This window comes from Piliocolobus tephrosceles, chromosome 9 (genome assembly GCF_002776525.5).
Source record: "Piliocolobus tephrosceles isolate RC106 chromosome 9, ASM277652v3, whole genome shotgun sequence".
NCBI lineage: Eukaryota > Metazoa > Chordata > Mammalia > Primates > Cercopithecidae > Piliocolobus > Piliocolobus tephrosceles.
In genome coordinates, this window is record NC_045442.1 from 64,909,944 (window position 1) to 64,937,814 (window position 27,871).

The 27,871-nt window shown below is 41.8% G+C and overlaps 1 protein-coding gene and 1 non-coding gene across 12 annotated transcripts in view; both read left to right on the top strand.

Annotated features, from left to right (window-relative positions):
- The window catches only part of CCAR1 (cell division cycle and apoptosis regulator 1), an 83,501-nt gene that overhangs the window by 24,275 nt on the left and 31,355 nt on the right, over window positions 1–27,871 (top strand). For 7 of the 11 annotated variants that reach the window (XM_026455313.1, XM_026455309.2, XM_026455316.1 and 4 more), the window contains 13 exons: window positions 69–113; window positions 3,468–3,500; window positions 6,108–6,301; window positions 8,501–8,615; window positions 8,717–8,909; window positions 14,269–14,398; window positions 14,655–14,816; window positions 19,257–19,482; window positions 20,120–20,233; window positions 20,779–20,945; window positions 21,680–21,890; window positions 22,700–22,783; window positions 25,683–25,868. In XM_026455313.1, coding sequence (XP_026311098.1) covers window positions 69–113; window positions 3,468–3,500; window positions 6,108–6,301; window positions 8,501–8,615; window positions 8,717–8,909; window positions 14,269–14,398; window positions 14,655–14,816; window positions 19,257–19,482; window positions 20,120–20,233; window positions 20,779–20,945; window positions 21,680–21,890; window positions 22,700–22,783; window positions 25,683–25,868 — 1,860 coding nt within the window. The remainder of the gene's footprint in view (window positions 1–68; window positions 114–3,467; window positions 3,501–6,107; window positions 6,302–8,500; window positions 8,616–8,716; window positions 8,910–14,268; window positions 14,399–14,654; window positions 14,817–19,256; window positions 19,483–20,119; window positions 20,234–20,778; window positions 20,946–21,679; window positions 21,891–22,699; window positions 22,784–25,682; window positions 25,869–27,871) is intronic. The other 4 variants (XM_026455314.2, XM_026455315.2, XM_026455318.1 and 1 more) reach the window with 2 other exon arrangements.
- On the top strand, window positions 20,581–20,647 carry LOC111538000. The gene has a single exon (XR_002730178.1). It is a non-coding gene; the product is annotated as a small nucleolar RNA SNORD98 (small nucleolar RNA).

Genomic DNA, 27,871 nt, shown 5'->3' on the forward strand with positions numbered 1-27,871 from the left:
GTCACTTTTTGAGAATGAATAAATTTAGTGTCTATTTTTCTTTGAAAAACATTTTTTTAATCTTTCAGCAATATTCACAACCTCAGCAGGCCCTGTATAGTGTGCAACAACAGGTTAGTTTATATTTTCCATGTTAAAAACTGATTTTAAAATAGCCATTTGTTCCAAAGTTCAATTGATAGAGAGTTTTATTTCTATCAGCTACCTTAACGTGCGATATGAATTTTTTGGGAGGGGCTGGAGTAAATCAGATAGGAAAAAAGGAATGTCTACAAGGGTGAGGGAGATAGGAGGGTGGTCCTAACTACCCAAATCCTTAGTTAGTCTTTGTTGCATGTTTCTAAGAAAGTATGAGGAGGCTGGGCGCGGTGGCTCACGCCTGTAATCCCAGCACATTGGGAGGCCAAGGCGGGCGGATCACCTGAGGTCGGGAGTTTGAGACCAGCCTGACGAACATGGAGAAACCGCGTCTCTACTAAAAATACAAAATTAGCCGGGTGTGGTGGCGCAGGCCTGTAATCCCAGCTACTCAGGAGGCTGAGACAGGGACGCTGAGGCAGGAGAATTGCTTGAACCCAGGAGGCGGAGGTTGTGGTGAGCCGAGATTGTGCCATTGTACTCCAGCCTGGGCAACAAAAGCAAAACTCCATCTCCAAAAAAAAAAAAAAAAAAAAAACAGGTGCAGAGAATAATCTGGAAAGAACCACCCTTTGGACTGTTATGCTCCTGTCCGGAACCTTAGGGCCAACTCTGCTGAACTAGACCACGTGTGAAAATGAAAGCTCAGGCCAGGCGCGGTGGCTCAAGCCTGTAATCCCAGCACTTTGGGAGGCCGAGACGGGCGGATCACAAGGTCAGGAGATCGAGACCATCCTGGCTAACCCGGTGAAACCCCGTCTCTACTAAAAAATACAAAAAACTAGCTGGGCGAGGTGGCAGGCGCCTGTAGTCCCAGCTACTCCAGAGGCTGAGGCAGGAGAATGGCGTAAACCTAGGAGGCGGAGCTTGCAGTAAGCTGAGATCCAGCCACTGTACTCCAGCCTGGGCGACAGAGCGAGACTCCATCTCAAAAAAAAAAAAAAAAAAGAAAGCTCCTTTTGCTACTTGAAGCCTAAACTTTATAAACCTTATACAGGCTTTCAGCCTGTATTTATTTTTTTTATTTTTAAAAATTTTTGTCACATGAACACCTACTACAGCCTTTATTTCTTTGAAGGAGTAGGGCCCCCAGCCCCTTTTTATTAATCAAATTGTGTATAGAAATGAAAATATTAAAATAGAATTGTTCAGAATGGGAGAAAGCTGGCCCGGCACAGTGGTTCACGCCTGTAATCCAAGCACTTTGGGAGGCCAAGGCGGGAGGATCACTTGAGGTCAGGAGTTTGATACCAGCTTGGCCAACATGGTAAAACTCTGCCTCTACTAAAAATACAAAAATTAGCTGGTCCTGGTGGTGCACACCTGCCAAAAATTAAAATAAACAAAAAGTGGAAGAAAGCCTCCCTTTATAGTTTACACTTCTATTCCCTAGGCACATTTGAACAATATGGAAGCTCCTTATTTAGACTAAAAGCAAGTTTCATTGGCCCCTTTTCCTTAGAAATATTCTCTAGGAACTGTCAAGGGAAGAGAGTTTGCCTTGCTGAAATATAGATATGTTTTAGCCTAAGCATGTCCCTGGAAAGGATTTGTCATTCTTTTTTGAGACTGAGTTTCATTTTTGTTACCCAGGCTAGAGTGCAATGGCGCAATCTTGGCTCACTGCAACCTCTGCCTCCCGGATTCAAGCAATTCTCCTGCCTCCGCCTCCCGAGTAGCTAAGATTACAGGCACACGCCACTAGGCCTGGCTAATTTTTTCTGTTTTTAGTAGAGACGGGGTTTCACCATGTGTCAAACTCCTGACTTTGTGATCCATCCGCCTTGGCCTCCTAAAGGGCTGGGATTACAGGTGTGAGGCACTGCGCCCAGCCTCATTCTTTTTTTTTGTGGCTGCAGAGACTTCTTAATTCATCACTTCTTTGTCCCTAGACCCATGGCCCGGTTTAATCCTTGACTTAAGCCCTTTGAGGCTTCAGAAGCATTGCATTTTCCCAGACGACCTCAGTATTTCACTAGTAATTGCTTTAAACTTCTTAAAAACTGACAAGAGATTTGTCTCAAATCAGATGTCTTGTTTTTAGAATACCTTCCAACTTATTTTAGCGCTCGTATGAAATACATTATTAAAGATGATAATGAGTGAGGCTGAACCTTGCAAAAATTGTGATATTCTGCCTTTAAAAAATGGCACTACTTAACTGTTCTTAACTTACAGAAAAATAGTATTTTGATATGATTTAATCTCTAATACTTGTTGACTCCAGGTAAACTGAATGTTTTGAATTACAACCTCATACAGATTATTTTACCTTAGCCTAAGTCAAGTTTATATTTCAGAATTTTGAAATTTCTCCTTTCATACTAATTCCTTTTACTTTCTGGTAGTAGTACACTTTGCTATTACAGGAAAACCATACGTCAGAGTATGTGGTCCTTCATGGTCTCTGTGCCTATGGCAAATTGTCCATCAGCAGCACTTCTCATTTTAGGGATATAACTGTGAATTGGATCGATGACCAGTGATTTTTTTTTTTTTTTTTTGAGACGGAGTCTTGCTCTGTGGCCCAGGCTGGAGTGCAGTGGCCGGATCTCAGCTCACTGCAAGCTCTCCCTCCCAGGTTTACACCATTCTCCTGCCTCAGCCTCCTGAGTAGCTGGGACTACAGGCGCCCGCCACCTCGCCCAGCTAGGTTTTTTTTGTATTTTTTAGTAGAGACGGGGTTTCACTGTGTTAGCCAGGATGGTCTCGATCTCCTGACCTCGTGATCCGCCCGTCTCGGCCTCCCAAAGTGCTGGGATTACAGGCTTGAGCCACCGCGCCCGGCCATGGCCAGTGATATTTTTTGAAACAAGTAGCATGCTGATGATACTGAGTTATTTCTGTAGCATGGTAATCTTCACTTTTAGAGATTTTGTGGGGTTTTACTGTGGATGCTATTCCTAGGAAATAATAACAACAAAAAAAATCAGGTTCTGTATTTTTATTAATAAAAGTAGTTAAGTGCCTATCATTGAATGAGTTACTTATATATGAGGTCTGCAGTTGTTAGAAATAGTTGTAGGAAATTTTATACCTAGTGATCTCTGTTACTTTTCACATTTTTCTTAATAATGAGATAACTGTGCTGGGTTGCTGGGTGCAGTGGCTCGTGTCTGCAATCCTATCACTTTGGGAGTCCAAGGCAAGAGGATTGCTTGAGCTCAGGAGTTCAAGACTACCCTGGGCAGCATAGTGAGACCTCGTTTCTGTTTAAAAAAATAAAAATAAGTAGAATAACTTATAGGAATTATTTCTTTTATAAAGCATCTATGAAGCAACAATTCTGATTGACCCTTTTCTGTGTGTGTTTATTTTTCTGTTTTCAGTTACAGCAACCCCAGCAAACCCTCTTAACACAGGTTAGTTGGTATCACTTTATTTGTTTTGGATGTCTGAATGAACAGTAGACTAAAGCTTTATTCCTATTCTACTTTTTCTTTCAGGGTTTAGTTACTTGTTAGATTCACCTAATAATTTAGGAATATAATGCCAAATAAAGGTAGAAGTATGCTATTTTATCTTTGATGGTTTCTCATTGTAGGTTCAGCTGTGATACAGTTTGAATAAATATGAGGTTTTATTTTATTTATTTATTTTGAGACAGAGCCTCCCTCTGTTGCCCAGGCTGGAGTGCAGTGGTGCAATCTTGGCTCACTGCAACCTCTGCCTCCCGGGTTCAAGCGATTCTCCAGGAAGTTCAAGCTTCCTGAGTAGCTGGGATCATAGGCGCCTGCCGCCACGCCCGGCTAATTTTTTTATTTTTAGTAGAGCTAGGGTTTCACCATGCTGGCCAAGCTGGTCTCGCCTAAGGTCCTGACCACCTGCCTTGGCCTCCCAAAGTGCTGGGATTACAGGTGTGAGCCACCACGCCCGGCTGAGGTTTTATTTTAAACTTAATACTACTGACTTTTCATTAATACCGATTTTTGTAGTCGTCTTCTTTTGGAAAATTTCTGCACATTATTTCCACTTTAGCAGGGAAAGTTATTGTGTGACATTATCTGCTTAATTTTTCAGCAACATTAAAAAGTTTTGAACTTTCGTTAGTGCTACCTTAGGCTTTGCATACTATTTATTGCCTTTCACTATACTCTTTCTCTATTTTTACAATCTCGAAAGTGTAAAAAGTGTTCTTAGCTTATAAACTACGTAAAAACAGCCTATAGGCTGTCTTTGGCCCATGGGTCATAGTTTGCTGATCACTGGTTAATATATAGAGTGAGGCCGGGCGCGGTGGCTCAAGCCTGTAATCCCAGCACTTTGGAGGCCGAGACGGGCGGATCACGAGGTCAGGAGATCGAGACCATCCTGGCTAACCCGGTGAAACCCCGTCTCTACCAAAAAATACAAAAAACTAGCCGGGCAAGATGGCATGTGCCTGTAGTCCCAGCTACTCGGCAGGCTGAGGCAGGAGAATGGCGTAAACCCGGGAGGTGGAGCTTGCAGTGAGCTGAGATCCGGCCACTGCACTCCAGCCTGGGTGACAGAGCTAGACTCTGTCTCAAAAAAAAAAAAAATACATAGAGTGAAATACTATGCAGCTGTTAAAGTAAAACCTCTGTGTACTGATATGGAACGATATTCCAGATAATCTGAGGTAGAAGTAAAGATACAGTCTAGTATGTATTATATGCTTCCATTTATCTATATGCATATTTCAATAAAACATTTCTAGGAGGCTTTACACTAATAATTAGTACAGTGATTGCTTCAGGTTTAGGGAACTTCATAGCTGAGGAGCAGGAATAGGAGAGAAGCTTTTCACAGTATAACCTTTTGTACTGTATTTTTAGTCTTGAATTACTTACTTGTCTTTTAAAAACATACTTGAGTGGCCGGGCGCGGTGGCTCAAGCCTGTAATCCCAGCACTTTGGGAGGCCGAGACGGGCGGATCACAAGGTCAGGAGATCGAGACCATCCTGGCTAACACGGTGAAACCCCGTCTCTACTAAAAAATACAAAAAAAAAAAACTAGCCGGGCGAGGTGGCGGGCGCCTATATTCCCAGCTACTTGGGAGGCTGAGGCAGGAGAATGGCGTGAACCCAGGAGGCGGAGCTTGCAGTGAGCTGAGATACAGCCACTGCACTCCAGCCTGGGCGGCAGAGCGAGACTCCATCTCAAAAAAAAAAAAAAAAAAAAAAAAAAAAAAACATACTTGAATTGTGCAATCAACCTGTTTTTATTAAAGAACTACAGTTGGTTAACACCTAACTCATATTTTCTTTTTTTTTTTTTTTGAGACGGAGTCTCACTCTATCGCCTGGGCTGGAGTGCAGTGGCCGGATCTCAGCTCACTGCAAGCTCCGCCTCCTGGGTTGACGCCATTCTACTGCCTCAGCCTCCCGAGTAGCTGGGACTACAGGCGCCCACCACCACGCCCGGCTGATTTTTTGTATTTTTTAGTAGAGACGGGGTTTCACCATGTTAGCCAGGATGGTCTCGATTTCCTGACCTCGTGATCTGCCCGTCTCAGCCTCCCAAAGTGCTGGGATTACAGGCTTGATCCACCGCGCCCGGCCCTAACTCATATTTTCAATCATCAACAAAGTAGAATTTCCAAATTAAGTAGTAAAACTATAGAAGTTCTTTTGTTCAAATGCTATTTCCCTAAGTGTAGCCATAACACATTGCTAGTATCTTAAGGTATTAAAGAAATTTCATGAGAAAATAATTTTGTGGTCAAAGTTTAAGGAATGCTGAGTTCCTTTGCTATACTTAGGACTTTCCTGAGCCTTTATTATGCTAGTATAGATGTTGTATTAGAACACTCATCTGAGGGATTTTGATGAGATAGGCTAAAAATAATTTATCGTTTAATTTTAGACCTGACTCTCAAGATGTACATGTATATCTTCTAACATAATATGAAAAGTTTAATATTCTGGGTTAGTTTTAAGTAGTCATATTGAGTTTTTAGATGATTTCAAATCATTGCCTTAATTTGATGTTGATTTTGTTTTATAGCCAGCTGTTGCACTGCCTACAAGCCTTAGCCTATCTACTCCTCAGCCAACAGCACAAATAACTGTATCATATCCAACACCAAGGTCCAGTCAACAGCAAACCCAGCCTCAGAAGCAGCGTGTTTTCACAGGGGTGGTTACAAAACTACATGATACATTTGGATTTGTGGATGAAGATGTATTCTTTCAGCTTAGGTAAACTTAATTATGTCTTGTCATATTATGGCTTCTTGCATTTACCATAAAACACCTGTTTAGTTGTGGCAGAAATTATATGTAGCCCAGGCTGGACACAGTCGTGCAATCTGTCGACTCACTGCAGCCTCTGCCTCCTGGGTTCAAGCAATTCTCTTGCCTCAGCCTTTAGAGTAGCTGGGATGACAGGCATGCACCACCACACTCAGCTAATTTTGTATCTTTATTAGAGAATGGGATTTCACCATGTTGGCCAGATTGGTCTTAAACTCCTGACCACAAGTGATCCACCCGCCTCAGCTTCCCAAAGTGCTGGGATTACAGGTGCCCGCCACCCCGCCTGGCTAATTTTTTTTTTATTTTTAGTAGAGATGGGGTTTCACCATGTTGGTCAGGCTGGTCTCGAACTGCTGACCTTGTGATCCACCCATCTCGGCCTCCCAAAGTCCTGGGATTACAGGCGTGAGCCATCATGCTCGGTCCTTTTTATTTTATTTTTTGAGATGGGGTCTTGCTCTTTTGCCCAGGCTGGGGCCCAGAAGTGCAGTCATAGCTCACTGCAGCCTCCAATTCCCAGGTTCAAGGGATCCTCCTGCTTCAGCCTCTCAAATAGCTGGGACTCTAGGTCCACGCTACCACGCCCAACATTTTTTTTTTTTTTTTTTTTTGAGAGCAAATTTTGCTCTTGTTGCCCAGGTTGGAGTGCAATCTCAGCTCACTGCAACCTCCACCTCCCAGCTTCAAATGATTCTCCTGCCTCAGCCTCTTGAGTAGCTGGGATTACAGGTGCCTGCCATCATGCCCAGCTAATTTTTGTATATTTAGTAGAGACAGGGTTTCACCACGTTGACCAGGCTGGTCGTGAACTTCTGACCTCAGGTGATCCACCTGCCTCAGCCTCCCAAAGTGCTGGGATTACAGGCGTGAGCCACCACGCCCGGCATCTATTTTTTTTTTTTTCCTTTTTCTTCAGATCTAGAAATAAAGGGTAATTTTTAAACTTTTTGTAGAAATGTGATCTCACAATGTTGCCCAAGCTGGTCTTGAACTCTTGATCTCAAGTGATCCATTTGGTTTTTACAGTTACGGCATTAGAGACATGAGCCACTGTACCTGGCCTTCTACTTTTACTTTTTGTTATTTTTTTATTTTTAAAATTTTAATTAATTAATTAATTTTGAGATGGGGTATCACTCTGTCGCCCAGGCTGCAGTGCAGTGGCGCAATATCGGCTCACTACAACCTTTGCCTCCCAGGTTCAAGCGATTCTCCTGCCTCAGCCTCCCAAGTAGCTGGGATTACTCCTGCCACCACGCCGGCTAATTTTTGTATTTTTAGTAGGGATGGGGTTTCGCCATCTTGACCAGACTGGTCTTGAACTCCTGACCTCAGGATCCACCTGCCTTGGTCTCCCAATGTGTTGAGATTACAGGCGTGAGCCACTGCGCCCGGCCTCTTTTATTACTGTTTTTGAGATGAGTCTCACTCTTGCCCAGGCTGTAGTACAGTGGTGCGATATTAGCTCACTGCCACCTCCGCCTCTTGGGTATGGGCGATTCGTACCCAGCTAATTTTTGTATTTTTAGTAGAGATGGGGTTTCACCATGTTAGCCAGGCTGGTGTTGAACTCCTTAAGTGATCTGTCCACCTTGGCCTCCTAAAGTGCTGAGATTACAGGTGTAATCTACTGCTCCCATCCCCCAACTACTTTTTATTGTTATTTTATTTTGTTTTATTTATTTATTTTTGTTTGATACCGAGTCTCGTCTGTCACCCAGGCTGGAATGCAGTGGCACGATCTCAGCTTACTGGAACCTCCATCACCCGGGTTCAAGTAATTCTCATGCCTCAGCCTCTTGAGTAGTTGAGATTACAGGTGTGCGCCACCATGCTCGGCTAATTTTTGTATTATTAGTAGAGACAAGGTTTCACCATGTTGACCAGGTTGATCTTGAACTCCTGACCTCAAGTGACTCGCCCGTCTCAGCCTCCCAAAGTGCTGGGATTACAGGCATGAACCACCGCACCCGGCCCCATCTTTTTAAAGAGCTTTCCAGACTTCCGTTTCTGATATAGTTTACTGTTTATTTTTTTTGAAATATGGTTTACTTTAAAGTACTAACTATGTAAATCATTTTGAGGAGAAATCTATTTTAATTGTATTTATATTTAACTTTTTTTTTTTTTTTTTTTTTACAGTGCTGTCAAAGGGAAAACCCCCCAAGTAGGTGACAGAGTATTGGTTGAAGCTACTTATAATCCTAATATGCCTTTTAAATGGAATGCACAGAGAATTCAAACACTACCAAATCAGGTACAGAAAATATTGAGTTAGGTATTAATAGAAGCTTGGTAAGTGAGTCTTCTAATTCACAAAGTTTTCTTTTTTCTTATTCTTTCATTTTTTAATTGAAGAATCAGTCGCAAACCCAGCCGTTACTGAAGACTCCTCCTGCTGTACTTCAGCCAATTGCACCACAGACAACATTTGGTGTTCAGACTCAGCCCCAGCCCCAGTCATTGCTGCAGGCACAGATTTCAGCAGCTTCTATTACACCACTATTGCAGACTCAACCACAGCCCTTATTACAGCAGCCTCAGCAGAAAGGTATCTTTGCTTTTGTTTCAGACGAATATGTAACTTTTTAGTTGTTAAAATAACTGCTTTTAATTTCAAAAATAGGCAGGGATTTCAAGAAAACTTGAAGCCTAAAGAATCCTGAATAGGACACATCTACTTCCATAGCTACGTGGAAGTTTTTTTTTTTTTTCTCTTAGTGATAAGAAATTGAAAGATACACCCTTGTGGACTTAAATATCAAAACTATTAAATTACTTAATAAACCATACCACATCCGGCCGGGCGTGGTGGCTCAAGCCTGTAACCCCAGCACTTTGGGAGGCCGAGACGGGCAGATCACGAGGTCAGAAGATCGAGACCATCCTGGCTAACAAGGTGAAACCCCATCTCTACTAAAAAATACAAAAAACTAGCCGGGCAAGGTGGTGGGCGCCTGCAGTCCTAGCTACTCGGGAGGCTGAGGCAGGACAATGGCGTAAACCTGGGAGGCGGAGCTTGCATTGAGCTGAGATCTGGCCATTGCACTCCAGCCCGGGTGACAGAGTGAAACTCCGTCTCAAAAAAATAATAATAATAAAAATAAACCATACCGCATCAAATGAATTTGCTGAGTTTTAAGTTTTTTTGCCAATTGATTGAAACTCCAGATGTGTTCTTTTTCACTCTGTCACCCAGGCTGGAGTGGTGCAGTCTGGGCTCACTGCAACCTCAACCTCCCAGGTTCAAGCTATTCTCCTGCCTCAGCCTTCCAAGTAGCTGGGACTATAGGCATATGCCACCATTCCCGGCAAATTTTTGTATTTTTAGTAGATACAGGGTTTCTCCACGTTGGCCAGGCTGGTCTCGAACTCCTGACTTCAAGTTTTCCGCCCACTTTGGCCTCCCAAAGTGCTGGGTTTGCAGGCATGAGCCTCCGCACCCGGTCCAGATGTGTTCTTATAAAAACAGTGTTTAAAATGATACATAGGGCTGGGTGCGGTGGCCCACACCGTAATCCCAGCACTTTTGGAAAAATACAAAAATTAACTGGCTCGTGGTGGCAGGCGCCTGTAACCACAGCTACTCTGGAGACTGAGGCAGGAGAATCACTTGAACCCAGGAGGCAGAGGTTACAGTTAGCCCTGATCACTCCATTGCACTCCAGTCTGGGTGATAACAGCGAAACTGTCTCAAAAAAAAAAGAGAAAAAGATGACAGTTAGCCTTAGCTTAAAGAAGCCTACTTAATTGGCATTAAAAAATGTAATTGTGACATGTTCTTTTTTTTTTTTGAGGCAGGGTTTCTCTCTGTCACCAAGGCTAGAGTGCAGTGGTGTCATCTTGGCTCACTGCAACCCCCACCTCCCCGGCTCAAGTGATCCTGCTACCTCAGCTTCCCTGAGTAGCTGGGACTACAGGTGCGCGCCACCCTGCCAGCCTAATTGTTATATCTTTTGTAGAGACGGGGTTTCACCATGATGCCCAGGCTGCATTTTCTTTTTTGGAGACAAGGTATCGGTCTGTCACTCAGGCATGGGTGCAGTGGTGTGATTTCAGCTCACTACAGCCTCGACTTCCTGGCCTTAAGCAGTCCTCCCGTCTCAGCCCCCCTCTAATTTTTGTACTTTTTTGTAGAGGCGGGTTTTGCCATGTTGCCCGAGCTGGTCTTGAACTCCTGGACTCAAGTAATCTGCCTGTCTTGGCCTCTGAAAGTGCCGAGATTACAGGTGTGAGACACTGCTCCCAGCCTGCATTTTCTTTGTTATTGTAAATGATGATACATAGCAAAATGACAGATTACAGCGTAATGAGTTATTTAATGAACACCTATGTGATCACTACTCAGGTCAAAAAAATACAACATTGGCCGGGCGCGGTGGCTCAAGCCTGTAATCCCAGCACTTTGGGAGGCCGAGACGGGCGGATCATGAGGAAGGAGATCGAGACCATCCTGGCTAACACAGTGAAACCCCGTCTCTACTAAAAATACAAAAAAACTAGCCGGGCGTGGTGGCGGGCGTCTGTAGTCCCAGCTACTCCGGAGGCTGAGGCAGGAGAATGGCGTAAACCCGGGAGGCGGAGCTTGCAGTGAGCTGAGATCCAGCCACTGCACTCTAGCCCGGGCGACAGAGCAAGACTCCGTCTCAAAAAACAACAACAAAAAAAATACAACATTGTGTCTGGTAGCAGGGCAGTGGCTCACACCTGTAATCCCAGCACTTTGGGAGACTGAGGTGGACGGATTGCTTGAGCTCAGGTGTTCGAGATCAGCCTGGGCAACATGGTGAGACCCCATCTCTACTACAAATCCAAAAAATAGCCAGACATGGTGGTGTACACAGGCTGATGTGGAAGGATCACTTGAGCCCAGCGGGCGGAGGTTGCAGTGAGGCAAGATTGCACAATTGCACTCCAGCCTGGGTGACAGAGCAAGACCCTGTCTCACAAATTGCATGACAACCATTTGTAACTCGTTTTTTTTGATAATAGTTTTATTCTGTAAGTATGCATCCTTGTTTGGTTTCGAACATAATGTGTGATTCTACTTTTATGACATTTTGTGTGTGAGACTTTTTTTTTTTTGAGATGGAGTTTTGCTCTTGTTGCCCAGGCTGGAGTGCAATGATGCGATCTCAGCTCACCGCAACCTCCGCCTCCCGAGTAGCTGGGATTACAGGTGTCTGCCAACACGTCCAGCTAATTTTTTGTATTTTTAGTAGAGATAGGGTTTCACCATGTTGGCCAGGCCGGTCTCAAAGTCCTGACCTCAGGTAATCCACCCGCCTTGGCCTCCCGAAGTGCTGGGATTACAAATGTGACCCACTGCGCCCAGCCCGGCCAAGAATTTCTAAATGATGCTTTTTATAATCATCCTTCTTTTTTTGTTTTGTTTTGTTGTTTTTTTTTGAGGCAAAGTTTTGCTCTTGTCACCCAGGCTGGAGTGCAGTGACAAGATCTCGGCTCACTGCAACCTCCGCTTCTGGCTTCAAGTGATTCTCCTGCCTCAACCTCCTGAGTAGCTGGGATTACAGGCGCCCGCCATCGCGCCTGGCTAATTTTTTGTAGTTTTAGTAGAGACGAGGTTTCACCATGTTTGCCAAGCTGGTCTTGAACTCCTGACTTTCAGGTGATCCACTCCCCTCAGGTTCCCAGAGTGCTGGGATTACAAGCATGAGCCACCGTGCCTGGCTTATTCATCCTTCTTATTGCATCCATTTCTTGCTTTATGTTAGGTCTTTTCTTTGTTTACTGTGGCCTCATGGCTTTTTTATTTATCCATTGTTTTATATTCAGTTGTTTTCTTTTTGATCCTTTATATGTATAGTTTGTAAGAATTTTTTCAAGCTGACTCCTGTGTCTTTTTATTTTTGAGATAGAGTCTTGCTCTGTCGCCAAGGCTGGAGTGCAGTGGCGTGATCTCAGTTTGCTGCAAGCTCCGCCTCCTGGGTTCACGCCATTCTCCTGCCTCACCCTCCCGAGTAGCTGGGACTATAGACGCCTGCCACCACGCCCGGCTAATTTTTGTATTTTTTATTTTTTTAGTAGAGTTGGGGTTTCACCATGTTAGCCAGGATGGTCTTGCTCTCCTGACCTCATGATCTGCCCACCTTGGCCTCCCAAAGTGCTGGGATTACAGGCGTGAGCCACCACGCCCGGCCTCTCCTGTGTCATTTTTACAGTTCTCCATTGAGTATTTCTTAAAGGAGATGTCCCAGTGAGGGCGTTCCAAAATTGAAAACTCCCTATATGTTTCTGGGATGACAGGGACATGAAAAGGGAGATGAGCATAACAATGCATAAGAATCCTACTGACATGCACATTTTTCCATTCATAATAAAAATCAGACCATACTGAACAAATTTTTTAGGAAACATAGTAGTGGAGAGATTTTTTTCCTGCTACAAACTACAGAGCAGTAATTCAGATGATCACCATACTAGGCTTCCTATTAGGAATTAATATCGTTGTCATAGACCAGCATCAGAAAACTGTTCTAGTGGAGAGATGTTGGATCTCATATATCATGTTTTCAGTTGGGAAGAATGAAATTGTTTGTGCTTGTGTTTATTTTCTGTGATGTGTAATAGTTCTGTCTACTTTAGAGATGTTTTATGTGAATCATTCTACTGAGGTTGAGCAAATTTTAAAGAAAAACACATTTTTTAGTCCTTATAGCGTGATCAGATGTTGAAAGGGGGAATGAGTATTTTAATCTGTGTTGTAAAGGACTTAGTTACTTGTTCTAGTTACTCTGTCTAAAATACTTACAACTTTGCATATATTATACATCTTTCCATAAATTAAGTGTGCATTGTAGTAAAGAAGGTAAATTTGCACTATTCCTACTTGGAAATATTTATACTATTTCAAAATGAAATTGTTGATTTTCAATATTGGGAAGAATTTGTCAAGATAGTGTCCCACCTGGGCAACATAGGGAGACCCCGTCTCCTCAAAGAAATTTTTTAGAAAATTAACTGGGTTTAGTGGTGCATGCCTATGTCCCAGCTGCTTTGGATGTTGAGATGGGAAGATTGCTTGAGCCTGGGAGGTGAGGCTGCAGTAAGCCATGATTGCACTACTGCACTCCAACTGGGGCAATACAGTGAGACCCTGTCTCAAAAAAAAAAGGTAATTTTTTGTTTGTTTGTTTGTTTGTTTTTTTGACACAGTGTCTCGCCCTGTCGCCCAGGTTGGAGTTTAGTAGCACAATCTCGGCTCACTGCAACCTCCGCCTTCTGGGTTCAAGTGATTGTCCTGCCTCAGCCTCCTGAGTAGCTGGGATTACAGGAACGCGCCACCACGCCTGGCTAATTTTTTTGAATTTTTAGTAAAGACGGGATTTCACCATATTGGCCAGGCTGATCTCGAACTCCTGACCTCATGATCCACCCGCCTCTGCCTCCCAAAGTGCTGGACATACAGGTGTGAGCCACCGCGCCTGACCTGATAGTACCTATTTTTTTTTTTTGAGACACAGTTTTGCTTCTGCCTCCCAGGCTGGAGTGCAGTGGTATGATCTCAGCTCACTGCAGCCTCTTCTCTTGGATTCAAGTGATTCTCCTGCCTCAGGCTCCTGATTAGCTGGTATTACAGGCACCCACCACCACTCCCAGGTAATTTATGCATTTTTAGTAGAGATGGGGTTTCACCATGTCGGCCAGGCTGGTCTCAAACTCCTGACTTGAGGTGATCCACCCGCCTCGGCCTCCCAAAGAGCTGGGATTACAGGCCTGAGCTACTGCACCCGGCCAGTACCTATTATTTGAAAATATATATTAACAGGCCAACTTTGAAAAGACAATTTTAGTGATCTCAGTTATTTAACTTTGTTCATCTAATTTTATCAGGTACTTTTGAACTTTGTTTAGACACGCTAAACATTTTTTTCTTTTATTTTTTAAAGCTGGTTTATTGCAGCCTCCTGTTCGTATAGTTTCACAGCCACAACCAGCACGACGATTAGATCCCCCATCCCGATTTTCAGGAAGAAATGACAGAGGGGATCAAGTGCCTAACAGAAAAGATGATCGAAGGTATATTTTCTAAAGTATACTGTGGATGGTGGCAATGGTTGTACAACAGTGTAAGCATACTTAATGCCACTGAACTATGTGCTTATAATATAAAATTTTAAAATGCTGAATTTTGTGTTATGTCTATTTTACTACAAATTTTAAAAAGTTAAACAAATATACTGTGGAATCTTGCTTATATTACCTACTCTACTTCATTGAAGAGCTTTTCCATAATATTAGAAATATTAGTAATTTTAGAAAAATTTGTTTTCAGTCGTGAGAGAGAGAGAGAAAGACGTAGATCGAGAGAAAGATCACCTCAGAGGAAACGTTCCCGGGAAAGATCTCCACGAAGAGAGCGAGAACGATCACCTCGGAGAGTTCGACGTGTTGTTCCACGTTACACAGTTCAGTTTTCAAAGTTTTCTTTAGATTGGTAGGTTATTCCCCACCCATTGTTTTCTTGAGTTACTGATTTCATGTAATTTGACAGAATATGTTACAGAGATATTTTTCTTGCAACATTGATTTCCTGACAGTTAATGTTCTTCATGTAAGGGCAGAAATGCAATTTGAAATAACTTAATTCTCTACAATGCTGCATTATTTTTATATCCCCATGAAGGAATCGACTGGTATTGAAAAAGACAGCCTCTCAAGGAAATTCCTCTGTCATAAAGTTATTCCCCTAAAGTTAGAATCAGTTAAGATCCAGACTTACTGATAACTTGAAGATCATGTATAGTGCATTGTATGTGATGAGGCAGTAATACAGTAGTAAACCAATTATTTCAAGTTTAGCTGTGGCAATGTAGTATAATAGAAACATAGACATGCATATATACTCACATACATAATGTATTCACGTGTATAGTGTATGTGTATGTATATACATAAATATATTATTTACCTTTTGAATCAGAAGTCATGACAAATTACTAGGAGTTTCTTTTTTCTTTCTTTTTTTTGTTTTGAGACAGGGTCTTACTCTGTCATCCATGCTGGAGTGCAGTGTCGTGATCTCAGCTCACTGCAGCCTCCACCTCCTGGGTTCAAGCTATTCTCCTGCCTCAGCCTCCCTAGTAACTGGGATTACAGGTGCTCAGCACCACACCCAGCTAATTTTTGTATTTTTAGTAGGGATGGGGTTTCACCATGTTGGCTAGGCTTGTTTCGAACTCCTAACCTCAAGCGATCCACCTGCCTCGCCCTCCCAAAGTGCTGGGATTACAGGTATGAGTCACTGTACCTGGCCAACTTACCAGGAATTCTGATGTTTACCTGCAAAAAAAAGACTAGCAGAATTATTGTGAGGTTTAGTTCAGGTATCCAAAGGACTTAACCCATTGTGTGGCAGTTGTATAGTCTCAGAAATTAATGGTGGGTTGTGGTGGCAACTTAGTAATAGATGAATAGACGGAAAAAAACAAATTGGGCCGGGTGCGGTGGCTCAAGCCTGTAATCCCAGCACTTTGGGAGGCTGAGACGGGCGGATCATGAGGTCAGGAGATCGAGACCATCCTGGCTAACACGGTGAAACCTCATCTCTACTAAAAATAAAAAAACTAGCCGGGCGGGGTGGCAGGCGCCTGTAGTCCCAGCTACACGGAGGCTGAGGCAGAAGAATGGCGTAAATCTGGGAGGCAGAGCTTGCAGTGAGCTGAGATCCGGCCACTGCACTCCAGCCCAGGCGACAGAGCGAGACTCTGCCTCAAAACAAAAAACAAAACAAAAAAAAAAACTGACTGTAAAACAGGAAAATCATTAAAAGCAGCGTTCAAGGCTGTTTAGCTAAAAGCAGATAGCTATATGCGATGCAGTGGCCTAAGATGATATTATTACATTTAAACAGAGTGATAATTACCATTCATAATACTTGCCTATCAGTGGTTAAAATTTCTATATATTCACTTCTAGATTTAGTAACTGGTGAATTTTAGTCAAGCTACTTAATGCCAAGAAAATTTTGCTTGGTGACTTTGCTTAATTATGTTACATAGTTGGCATTCATTTACTCTTACTTATGGTCAAATGAGCACCTACTTCTTTTTTTGTTTTTTTCTTCGAGATGGAGTTTCACTCTTGTTGCCCAGGCTGGAGAGCAATGGGGCGATCGTGGCTCACAGCAACCTCTGCCTCCGGGTTCAAGCAATTCTCATGCCTTAGCCTCGCGAGTAGCTGGGATTACAGGAATGTGCCACCGCACTCGGCTCATTTTGTGTTTTTAGAGACAGGGTTTCACCATGTTGGCCAGGCTGATCTCAAACTCCTTGCCTCAGGTGATCCAATCGCCTCAGCCTCCAAAGTGCTGAGATTATAGGCGTGAGCCACCATGCCTGGCCCAGCAACTACTCTTCATTTACACTAGTTTTCTTCTTATAGCTGTTTACTCTTATACTTAAAAATCTGTAGTCTGCATATTTCAGAGAAACCAGTTGAAACCAACACCGCTTTCACAGCCTCAAAGATATTAAATAGGGGAGCTCTGATTTTAGCCCATCTGTTCTCAATATTGAATGCTTTTTTGGGAAGAGTTGATGCATAGGATATGAAATTGAACAGCTATTTAGCGTCTTCTAAATTAGACCTTCATGGGCCAAGTGCGGTGGCTGACGCCTGTAATCCCAGCACTTTGGAAGTCTGAGGTGGGCAGATCACTTGAGGTCAGGAGTTCAAGAGCAGCCTGGCTAACATGGTGAAACCCTGACTCTACTAAAAAATACAAAACTTAGTTGGACATGGTGGTGAGTGCCTGTAATCCCAGTTTCTTGGGAGGCTGAGGCAAGAGAATCACTTGAACCCGGAAGGCAGAGGTTGCAGTGAACCGAGATTGCACCACTGCAACCCAGCCTGGGCGACAGAGGGAGACTCTGTCTCAAAAAATAAAGAAAAATAATAATAATAAATTAAACCTTCACAGTTTAGTTTTACCACTTTGAAGTAAATTCCCAGAACATTAAATGGATCTCTTGCGTCGGCCGGGCACGGTGGCTCAAGTGTGTAATCCCAGCACTTTGGGAGGCCGAGACGGGCGGATCACGAGGTCAGGAGATCGAGACCATCCTGGCTAACACGGTGAAACCCCGTCTCTACTAAAAAATACAAAAAACTAGCCGAGCGAGGTGGCAGGCGCCTGTAGTCCCAGCTACTCAGAGGCTGAGGCAGGAGAATGGCGTAAACCCGGGAGGCGGAGCTTGCAGTGAGCTGAGAACTGGCCACTGCACTCCAGCCCGGGCGACAGAGCGAGACTCCGTCTCAAAAAAAAAAAAAAGGGGATCTCTTGCAAGTAAAAATGATTTTAAAGTTTCCATACTTCTCATTCGTAGTTGTATAAATTAAGATTTTCTTACACTAATATGATTATAAGAAACTTCATGCCCATGAAATGATTTATTTGTAGTTACATCTTTTGTTTTATTATAAATTTTACTCCTGTGGAGTAAAACATGACTTCAAAAATTCTGGTGATGCGAAATTGGGAAACAATTATACATATTTTCTTTTTGTAACACTTCCTTAAAAACAAAACTCAGATACTTGTTTTACGTTTTTATTATTTTGACAGCAGAATCATACCCAAATAAAGTGTAATTACAGGCCTGGCACTAGTGGCTCACACCTGTAATCCAGCACTTTAGGAGGCCAAAGTGGAAGAATCACTTGAGGCCAGGAGTTTGAGACCAGCCTAGGCATATAGTGAGACCTCACCTCTACAAAAAGTAGAAGTTAACCACATGTGGTAGTGCACCAGTAGTCCTAGCTATAATACTTGGAGGCTGACATGGAAGGATTGCTTGAGCCTAGGAATTCAGGTTACAGCAAGCTATGAGTATGTCACATTGCACTCTGGCCTGGGCGACAGAGCAAGATTCTGTCTGTAGATTGGATGGATGGATGGATGGATGGATGAATGGATGGATAGATGGATGGATAGATAGATTCTGTCTGTAGATAAAATAGATAAATAGGTAGGTAGATAATAGTCTATTATCTGACAAGTTTATTGCTCTGTGTTTATTTTTATACTTCAAATGAAGACATCTCTACATGTAGATTACTTCATCTTTCATACTTCTGCCTTTAGTTGTCTTTAAAAAAGACAATGTAGTTGTCTTTTCATCTTACATTATACTTTTAACAGACATCTCTTAACCTTTTGCCAGATTGACCTTTCAATTCCTCTCTTTTAAAAATTCTACTTCTTAGGAAAGAGGAAATGATCCTTTAAAAAATCAGTGCGAGACTTAAAAGACAAGAAATTTATGCCCTCTATACATAATAATCAGGTATGGATCTTAATCATTCACAGAGAAAGGGGTGTGGAGGTGCAGATAATCCAAGGAACATACGAATTTTCCTTTTGTGTAGATTTTTGTATTTAATTTTGAATGTAAGTATGCTTGATCTAGGAACTACTATAGTAAAATAAAAGTTACAGAGTTTTTCCGCACTCTGAAAACCTGATTGAGGGGCATACAGAAATACTAACTTGGTACCACTCTCATTGATGTTTTGTATCCTTTCAACATGAACCGTAATCTTCAAGTAATCCACAGTTTCAACAGAGGAAAACCTGCTTTTGTACAGATCTTTTCTGGAGCTGAGGTTCAAGTTATTTCAAAGGGTCTTCTGTAACAAAAAGTAACGAAATAAAGATAACACTGAGAATACTATTTATTCAAAGCTTTGAGTATACAAATTTGAAAGTAATATTTTCATATGTCTCTATCCAAATCTGTAGCTCATTGGTAACTGACTTTGTCCTTTTTCAGCTTACTTTTTACCATATGAAATTGTATTTGCTACAGAATGGAGTGAATGTTTGTGTAACCTTTTTATTAAGGCTCTTTACTCACTACTTATGTCTGTTTTTCAGTCCCAGTTGTGACATGATGGAACTAAGGCGCCGTTATCAGAATTTGTATATACCTAGTGACTTTTTTGATGCTCAGTTTACATGGGTGGATGCTTTCCCTTTGTCAAGACCATTTCAGCTGGGAAATTACTGCAATTTTTATGTAATGCACAGAGAAGTAGAGTCCTTAGAAAAAAATATGGCCATTCTTGATCCACCAGATGCCGACCACTTATACAGTGCAAAGGTTTGTATTCAACTGTGATATGCAGCTTAAATTTCTTAGCAGTTATTCATAATAAAAGGATATGTAGAATTATCCTTCAGAAAGTATTTGTTAGGTAGACCCGAATACCTGTTTTCTTCTTGACTGCTTGATCCTATTTTGGTTATATAATTTAATTTAAACTCTCTTTGCCTCATGTCTTGAGCTGTAAAACAAGTTATTCTAACATTTTAAACCTCATAAAAATGTGAAGATAAAGTTGATGTTAGTGAGATATTTGGAACGTCGTATGACTTCTGGTAGCCTCAGATAAAACTTAGTGTTAGATGAATGCACTAAATGTTAGTCTTAAGGGAAACATTCAGTATATTATGTATAGTCTACAGTTTTGTTTAGAGCATTGTTTGAGTGAAAAAGCATCCCTTCAAAAGTTAAAACTAAGTAATTACAAGGTATCTAGGCCTGGCGTGGTGGCTCACGCCTGTAATCCCAGCACTTTGGGAGGCTGAGGTATCTAATACTATTTCTGCTATAGTATTACTTCCTATTTTTATTTAAAAATTTCAGACATCTAATATGTAAAGATAATTAGTAGTGCTTCTCATTTTTTCACATTACTTTAGACTTTTGACAGGATTGAATTATTTGACTATAATAGGTAATGCTGATGGCTAGCCCTAGTATGGAAGATTTGTATCATAAGTCATGTGCTCTTGCTGAAGACCCACAAGAACTTCGAGATGGATTCCAACATCCTGCTAGACTTGTTAAGGTAAAAGGACACATTTGTTTTAACTTTAGATGTATTCACTTTGCTTAGCTGTAACTTTGTACATATAAAATCTAAAACCCTACATTTTAATATGTGTTGATTAGTTTAATGACTAATTTCAGTATTAAGGCACCCAGAATTTAATGATGTAGATGTTTTTCTCATTGCAGATTATGACTATATCTTATTTGTACGCTACTAGTTCAACAGTCATTTTGATGTTTTATATTCGTAACATAGTAGAATCTTAGTGGTAATAGGATTCGGTGTCTTTGGATGTTGTTGAAGTTTGAATTATAGCTTGTTTCTTTAAAAGAACTCTATCTGAAGAAATATTTTAAAAGGATGAGTTATGATGTGTGTAAATCCTATTCCATTGCTGAAATGCAGTGTGGAACACAATGAACTGAACTCTTCCTTGACTGACAGATACCAGAGGTAGTAAAAATGGTATTGGAAAGGTTTGTACCTTTCCTTCTCAAGTATCTTATTTGTGATTTGACAGGGTGCATAATATATGTAAATGATTCTTTGTTTTGAATTAGTTTTTAGTGGGCATGAAAGGCAAGGATGAAGCTATGGCCATTGGAGGCCACTGGTCTCCTTCGTTGGATGGACCAGACCCAGAAAAAGATCCCTCTGTGTTGATTAAGACTGCTATTCGTTGTTGTAAGGCTCTGACAGGCATTGATCTAAGTGTGTGCACACAATGGTAAGTACCAATTCATTTCTTGATTGGAAGTGTTTTACTGATAGTTTATGTAGTTGTTCTTGTCGATCAGCCTTTTCCCCTCGGCTTATTTTAGCAATCCTGGTCATGCAGGTAATCCCAAAGGAAAATCCCCATTTGTAGCTAAAGTTTATTTGGTGCCAAAATGTTTTGGGGAAAAAGGATTAAGAACTAATCAAAATAAACTGAAAATTTAAATGTTTTGTTATATTGTACTTTGGAAGTTGGATGTATGTTGAAAATACTTTTCATTTCATGCATAGCTGGAGAAGATCGTCAAGAGAGAACTTCATTTCATTATAATTCTTTTGTTATAAAATGATGTAGTTGCGATTATTTTTGTTCAGCCATATTTTCTCTTGAGGCTTATTTGTCCTGTGTATTTTGGTGTGTCTTTTGTGACTTAATTTGAGAATATTCTTTTTTAGCACATGAAATCTGAACAGCTATCCAGCTTCTTCAGGTATACTCTAAAATGTGGGTAGCTCTGTAATCAAACTTGAAAATGCCTTGGGGGAACATATTCTTCCTTTAACTTATTAAATATTGTACAAATGTACCAAAAGAGGAACTATGGCTTCTATAATTTTTTTTTCTTTAGACCAACCTCAAGTTCTTGCAGCAAAATTTCTTTACTTGATGTGCTACAAGTGAACTAGGGTCTTTAAAATGTATTTTAGAATTTTTTTTCCAACATGCTTCTTCCCTTGCAACAGGTACCGTTTTGCAGAGATTCGCTACCATCGCCCTGAGGAGACCCACAAGGGGCGTACAGTTCCAGCTCATGTGGAGACAGTGGTTTTATTTTTCCCGGATGTTTGGCATTGCCTTCCCACCCGCTCAGAGTGGGAAACCCTCTCCCGAGGATACAAGCAGCAGCTGGTCGAGAAGCTTCAGGGTGAACGCAAGGAGGCTGATGGAGAACAGGCACTGAACGCTAATCCCTTTTTCTATTTCCGCTTCTCACAGGCACAGGAACACAGGCACAAATGCACACCACACACTACATAACAAACACACATGGAGGAACATAACTGGTAACAGCGACTGGTAATCCAGCTTTCAGCAGTATAGTTGTATGTTCTTTTCTCTTAAAATTTCTGTCTATTATCCTAACTTTAAGAGTGCTGAGACCTCAGAGGAAAATAAGTTGTGCTTAAATTGCACAGAATTTTGTTTTTATCATAGGTCTAGTTGCTGGAATCTGGGACCAGTTGTTGAACAAGATTCAGTATTAAGCCATTTTAAACATTTTGCCATTTTCTAAAATTTAAAAAATTTTCTTTTTCATGGTCATCAGTTCTAGTCATGGATATTTGAAATTGGACAACCACAAGTCTGAGAGATTTGAAATTTCAGGCTATGTGGCAACGTCTTTGGTACATTTCAAAGGTCTGACTAAATCAGTCTTTGGGTGGCTTGAAAATTGGGGCAAGATCACACACTGTGTGGTTTGTGGAGACCGGCAGTGTTTGTGCATCCCTGATATCCTTTGTGTTGTAATTTATCACCCTTTTGTGTTTCACAGATCTGGCTTTGATTGGCTGATGAGTGTCTTTGTGATCAGTTAAAAGTGGTAGAATGTATGTACGTGGACTTGCCTAAATAATAACTTTAGGAGAAGACAATCTGAAACATTTGTGACCTTGCACAGATCAGCAACAGACTTTTAAAAATAAATTATTTTTGTTTTACGGTTTCATAATAGTAATTACATTCTTAACTTTGTATGTCAGGATGAAGAAGAGAAGGATGATGGTGAAGCTAAAGAAATTTCTACACCTACCCATTGGTCTAAACTTGATCCAAAGACAATGAAGGTAATTTTAATAAGGATGGATTTTACTTATCTTTTTCAATTAAAAAAGATTTTTTTGAGATGGAGTCTCGGTTTGTTGCCCAGGCTGGAGTGTAGTGGTATGATCTCGGCTCACTGCAGCCTCTGTCTCCTGGGTTCAACAGATTCTCTTGCCTCAGCCTCCTGAGTAGCTGGGATTACAGGTACCCCGCCACCACGCCCGGCTAATTTTTGTAGTTTTAGTAGAGACGGGGTTTTACCGTGTTAGCCAGGATGGCCAGCCAGGATGTCAGCATGCTGGCCAGTTTGGTCTCGAACTCCTGAGTGCTGCGATTACAGGCACGTACAACCATGCCAGGCCAATTTCTGTATTTTTAGTAGAGATGGGATTTTGCCATGTTGGTCAGGCCATTCTCACACTCCTGGCCTCAAGTGATCTACCCACCCCTGCCTCCCAGAGTGTTAGGATTACAGGGGTGAGCTACTGCACCCAGCCTAAAATATATTTAAAATTAAAACATAGATTGATATACATCTAAACTGGGAAGAGGCTGGGAGCAGTGGCTCACGCCTCTAATTGCAGTACTTTGAGAGGCATAGATGGGCAGATCGCTTGAGTCCAGGAGTTTGAGACCATCCTGGGCAGTGTGTGTGTGTGTGTATATATATACAGTTTATACATATGTGTGTGTGTGTGTGTGTGTGTATATATATATATATATTTTTTTGAGACAGAGTCTTGCTTTGTCGCCCAGACTGGAGTGCGGTGGCACGATCTCAACCTCTGTGTCCCTGGTTCAAGAGATTCTTGTGCCTCAGCCTCCCTAGTAGCTGGGACTACAGGCCTTGTGCCACCATGCCCAACTAATTTTTGTATTTTTAGTAGTGGTGGGGTTTCACCGTGTTGGCCAGGCTGGTCTGAACTCCTGACCTCAATTGATCCACCCACCTCAGCCTCCCAAAGTCCTGGGATTACACATGTGATCCACCTCACCTGTTGTGTGTTTTATTCCATTTGTGTTTTTCTGAGTATAAGCTTTGTGATTGGTTGATTGGTTATTGTGTATAAAAGTTACGATCACTTCAACTCGAGGATACTGAGTAGAAAAAAAAAACAACCATAAAATAATAAGCCAGGCAAGGTGGCTCCCTGTGATCCCAGCACTTCTGGGGGCTGAAGGAGGAGGATTGCTTAAGTCTAGGAGTTTGAGACCAGCTTCTGTAACATAGTGAGGCCCTGTCTCTACAAAAAGTCTAAAACATTATTTGGGCATAGTGGCACACGCCTGTAGTCCCAGCTACTTGGGAAGCTGAGGTGGGAGGATTGCTTGAGCCTGGAATCTGGAGCCTGCAGTGAACTATGATTGTGTCACTGCACTCCAGCTTAGGCAACAAAATGAAATTTTGTCTAAAAATACGTGTGTGTATGTGTGTGTGTAAGGTTGCAGCTGGGCACTATGCTTTATGCCTGTAATCCCAGCACTTTGGGAGGCCCAGATGGGCAGATTGCTACAGCCCAGTAGTTCAAGATCAGCCCAGGCAACATATTGAGACTCTGTCTCTACCAAAAAAAAAATTAGCCAAGCATGGTGATGCATGCCTATAGTCCCAGCTACTTAGGAGCCTGAGGTGGGAGGATCGCTCGAACTTGGAAGGTCAAGATTGCCACGGTGAGCCATGAACCGTGGTTATGCCACTCCAGCCTGGGTAACAGAGCAAGCCTCTGCCTCAACAAAAAGAAAATGACGCATCCTGTTGAGTTAACATTAATTTTGTGCATGTAATTATTTTTAAATATTTTATACTATTAAAGTAAATTGATTCAAGGGACAGAGTGCAGTGGTGTCATTAGAGTTCTCTGCAGCTTCAAACTCCTATGCTCAAGTGGTCCTCTCACCTAAGCCTCTCAAGTAGCTTGGGCTAAAGACATGTTCCACCATGTCTGGCTAATTTTTTTTTTTTTTTTTTTAAAGAGGTGGGGTTTTGCTGTGTTCCCCCGGCTGATTTTAAACTCCTGGCCTCAAGCAATCCTTCCACCTCGGACTCCAAAGGTGCTAGGATTACAGGCACGAGCCACCATTCCCTGCTGGTATTACTCCTCTATTGGACATTTGTTTATTTACTTACTTTTAGAGACAAGGTCTCTGTCGCCATGGTTGGAGTGTAGTGCATAGTTCACTAGAACCTTAAACTCCTGGGCTCAAGCAGTCTTCCCATCTCAGCCTCCCAAGTGGTTAGGACTACAGGCATTCACTACCACACCTGGCTAATTTATGAGACATTTAGACTCTTCACTTTTTTGGAGGGAGGAAATAAGTGAATCTATAGTTTTGTGGGTTTTTCCCCCTTCTATTTAGGATGTTTCCTTAGGGTAGACAGCCAGAAATGAGAACTTCTGGGTCAAAGAACATTGAAAAAAATGTTTACGCATGTTAATATGTTTTATTTTCCAAAAATATGCTATCATTTTACATTTTCACAAGTGTTGTGTGAGCTGTACAAATGTTCTTTTCACCACATTTGTAAAGTCACACAAAAGGCTGGGCGTGGTGGCTCACGCTTATAATCCCAGCACTTTGGGAGGCCAAGGCAGGTTGATCACGAGGTCAGGAGTTCAAGACCAACCTGACCAACATGGTGAAACCTGTCGCTACTAAAAGTACAAAAATTAGTTGGGTGTGGTGGTGAGCATCTGTAATCCCAGCTACTTGGGGGACTGAGACAGGAGAATCGCTTGAACTTGGGAGGCAGAGCTTGCGGTGAGCCAAGATCACGCCACTGCATTCCAGCCTGGGCGACAGAGTGAGACTCCGTTTCAAAAAAAAACCCCAAAAGATAATTGTTAATTGTAGCTAGTTTGTTTCCTATTTCAATAGCCACCCCCGCCTTTTTTCCTGTGTTTTCATGCTCCATATATTCAGGTAAATGACCTCCGAAAAGAATTAGAAAGTCGAGCTCTTAGTTCCAAAGGATTAAAATCCCAGTTGATAGCCCGACTGACAAAACAGCTTAAAGTAGAGGAACAAAAAGAAGAACAGAAGGAGTTAGAGAAATCTGAAAAAGAAGAGGATGAGGAGGATGATAGGAAATCTGAAGATGATAAAGAGGTATGTACTCTATTATTATACTCTATGGTATTAATATTCATGTATAGGGTGTTCTTGGAATACGTGAGTTAAGATTATGTGTGTGTATGCTTTTATTTATTTATTTTGGCTTTTTTTTTTTGAGACTGAGTCTTGTTCTGTTTCCCAGGCTAGAATGCAGTGGAGTGATCTCTGCTCACTGCAACTTCCACATCCGAGGTTCAAGCTATTCTGCCTCAACCTCCCCAGTAGCTGAGATTACAGGTGCCTGCCCCTGTGCCCAGCTAATTTTTTGTATTTTTGGTAGAGACAGGGTTTCACCATGTTGGCCAGGTTAGTCTCAAACTCCTGACCTTATGATTCGCCTGCCTCTGCCTCCCAAAGTACTGGGATTACATGCATGAACCCCCGCGCCCAGCTGTTTATTTTCTGAGACGGGGTTTCACTCTTGTTGCCCAGAAGGAAGTGCAATGGCACAATCTTGGCTCACCACAACCTCCACCTCCTGGGTTCAAGCAATTTTCCTGCCTCGGCCTCCCGAGTAGCTGGGATTACAGGCATGCGCCGCCACGCCTGGCTAGCTAATTTTGCGTTTTTAGTAGAGATGGTGTTTTTCCGTGTTGGTCAGGCTGTTCTCGAACTCCTGACCTCAGGTGATCCGCCTCTCTCAGCCTCTCAGAATGCTGAGGTTACAGGCATGAGCCACCGTGCCCGGCCGTGTGTATGTTTTTATTAAGGTGCAGTTTACTTATAATAAAATTCAACTATTTTTGTGAATAGTTCTATGAGTTTTTAGAAGTGCATATAGTTATATAACCACCACCAACATCACAATGAAGATACAAAACATTTCTAGGTAAATGGCTCAGAAATTGAGTTCTAGTGAAGTGCTTATTCCAGAATCTGTCTGCTTCTAAAACAGTATGTTTGATTGAATCAAACCTCAAGACTCAGACTATTTATTCAAGCTATTCTATGCTTCCGTTTTTTGTCCAGTAGAATAACTCCTGGATGCATAAGCCTGTTACTTTGTTTTCTGAATTTGAAATATAGGGATCTCAGAAGTGTGTTTTAGCACCAGTAATTGGATAAGCCATATAATCAGTTTCTAAATCTTATACATTATAAAGTACACATCATTATTTATGAAGAATTCCTTCCAGAAATATTTACTCTAAATCTGATTGTGATTTAGTGGTCCTCTCACCCAAGCCTGGGTGACAGAGCAAGACCCTCTGAGAAAACAGATAAATCTAGAATGTGAAATTTTCTTTTTTTAATTTTTAATTTTATTTTATTTTCTTAGAATGTGAAAAATTCTCAGCTCTCCTAAACTTTTCAAAAAAATGGTCCATATAATGAAAGATAAAAGAAAGAAATGGCTAAAGGGATCTTTTAGATTAAAAGAGGCTAATGAGACATAACAACCAAATAACTAAGTGAAGTCTGACTAGATCCTGGATAGGTGAAAATAAAAGTCGTAGAGAGTATTTTTGGGACTGTTGGAGAAATTTGATTATGGATATGGATGTGACATTAGATAATATTAAAGCAGTGTTAACTTTCTTGAATGTTATAATGGTTTTGTAATTTTGTAGAATAATTACCCTGTTCTAAGGTGATGCATGGACTCGTGATTTCTTTTTTTTATGTATTTATTTTTATTTTTTAATTTTATTTATTTATGGCTGGGCGCGGTGGGTCATGCCTGTAATCCCAGCACTTTGGGAGGCCGAGACGGGCGGATCACAAGGTCAAGAGATCGAGACCATCCTGGCTAACACGGTGAAACCCCGTCTCTACTAAAAATACAAAAATTAGCCGGGTGCGGTGGTGGGCGCCTGTAGTCCCAGCTACACGGGAGGCTGAGGCAGGAGAATGGCGTGAACCTGGGAGGCGGAGCTTGCAGTGAGTGGCAATCGCACCACTGCACTCCAGCCTGGGTGACAGAGTGAGACTCCATCTCAAAAAAAAAAAAAAATTATTTATATATTTACTTACTTATGTTTTTTTTTTTTTTTTTT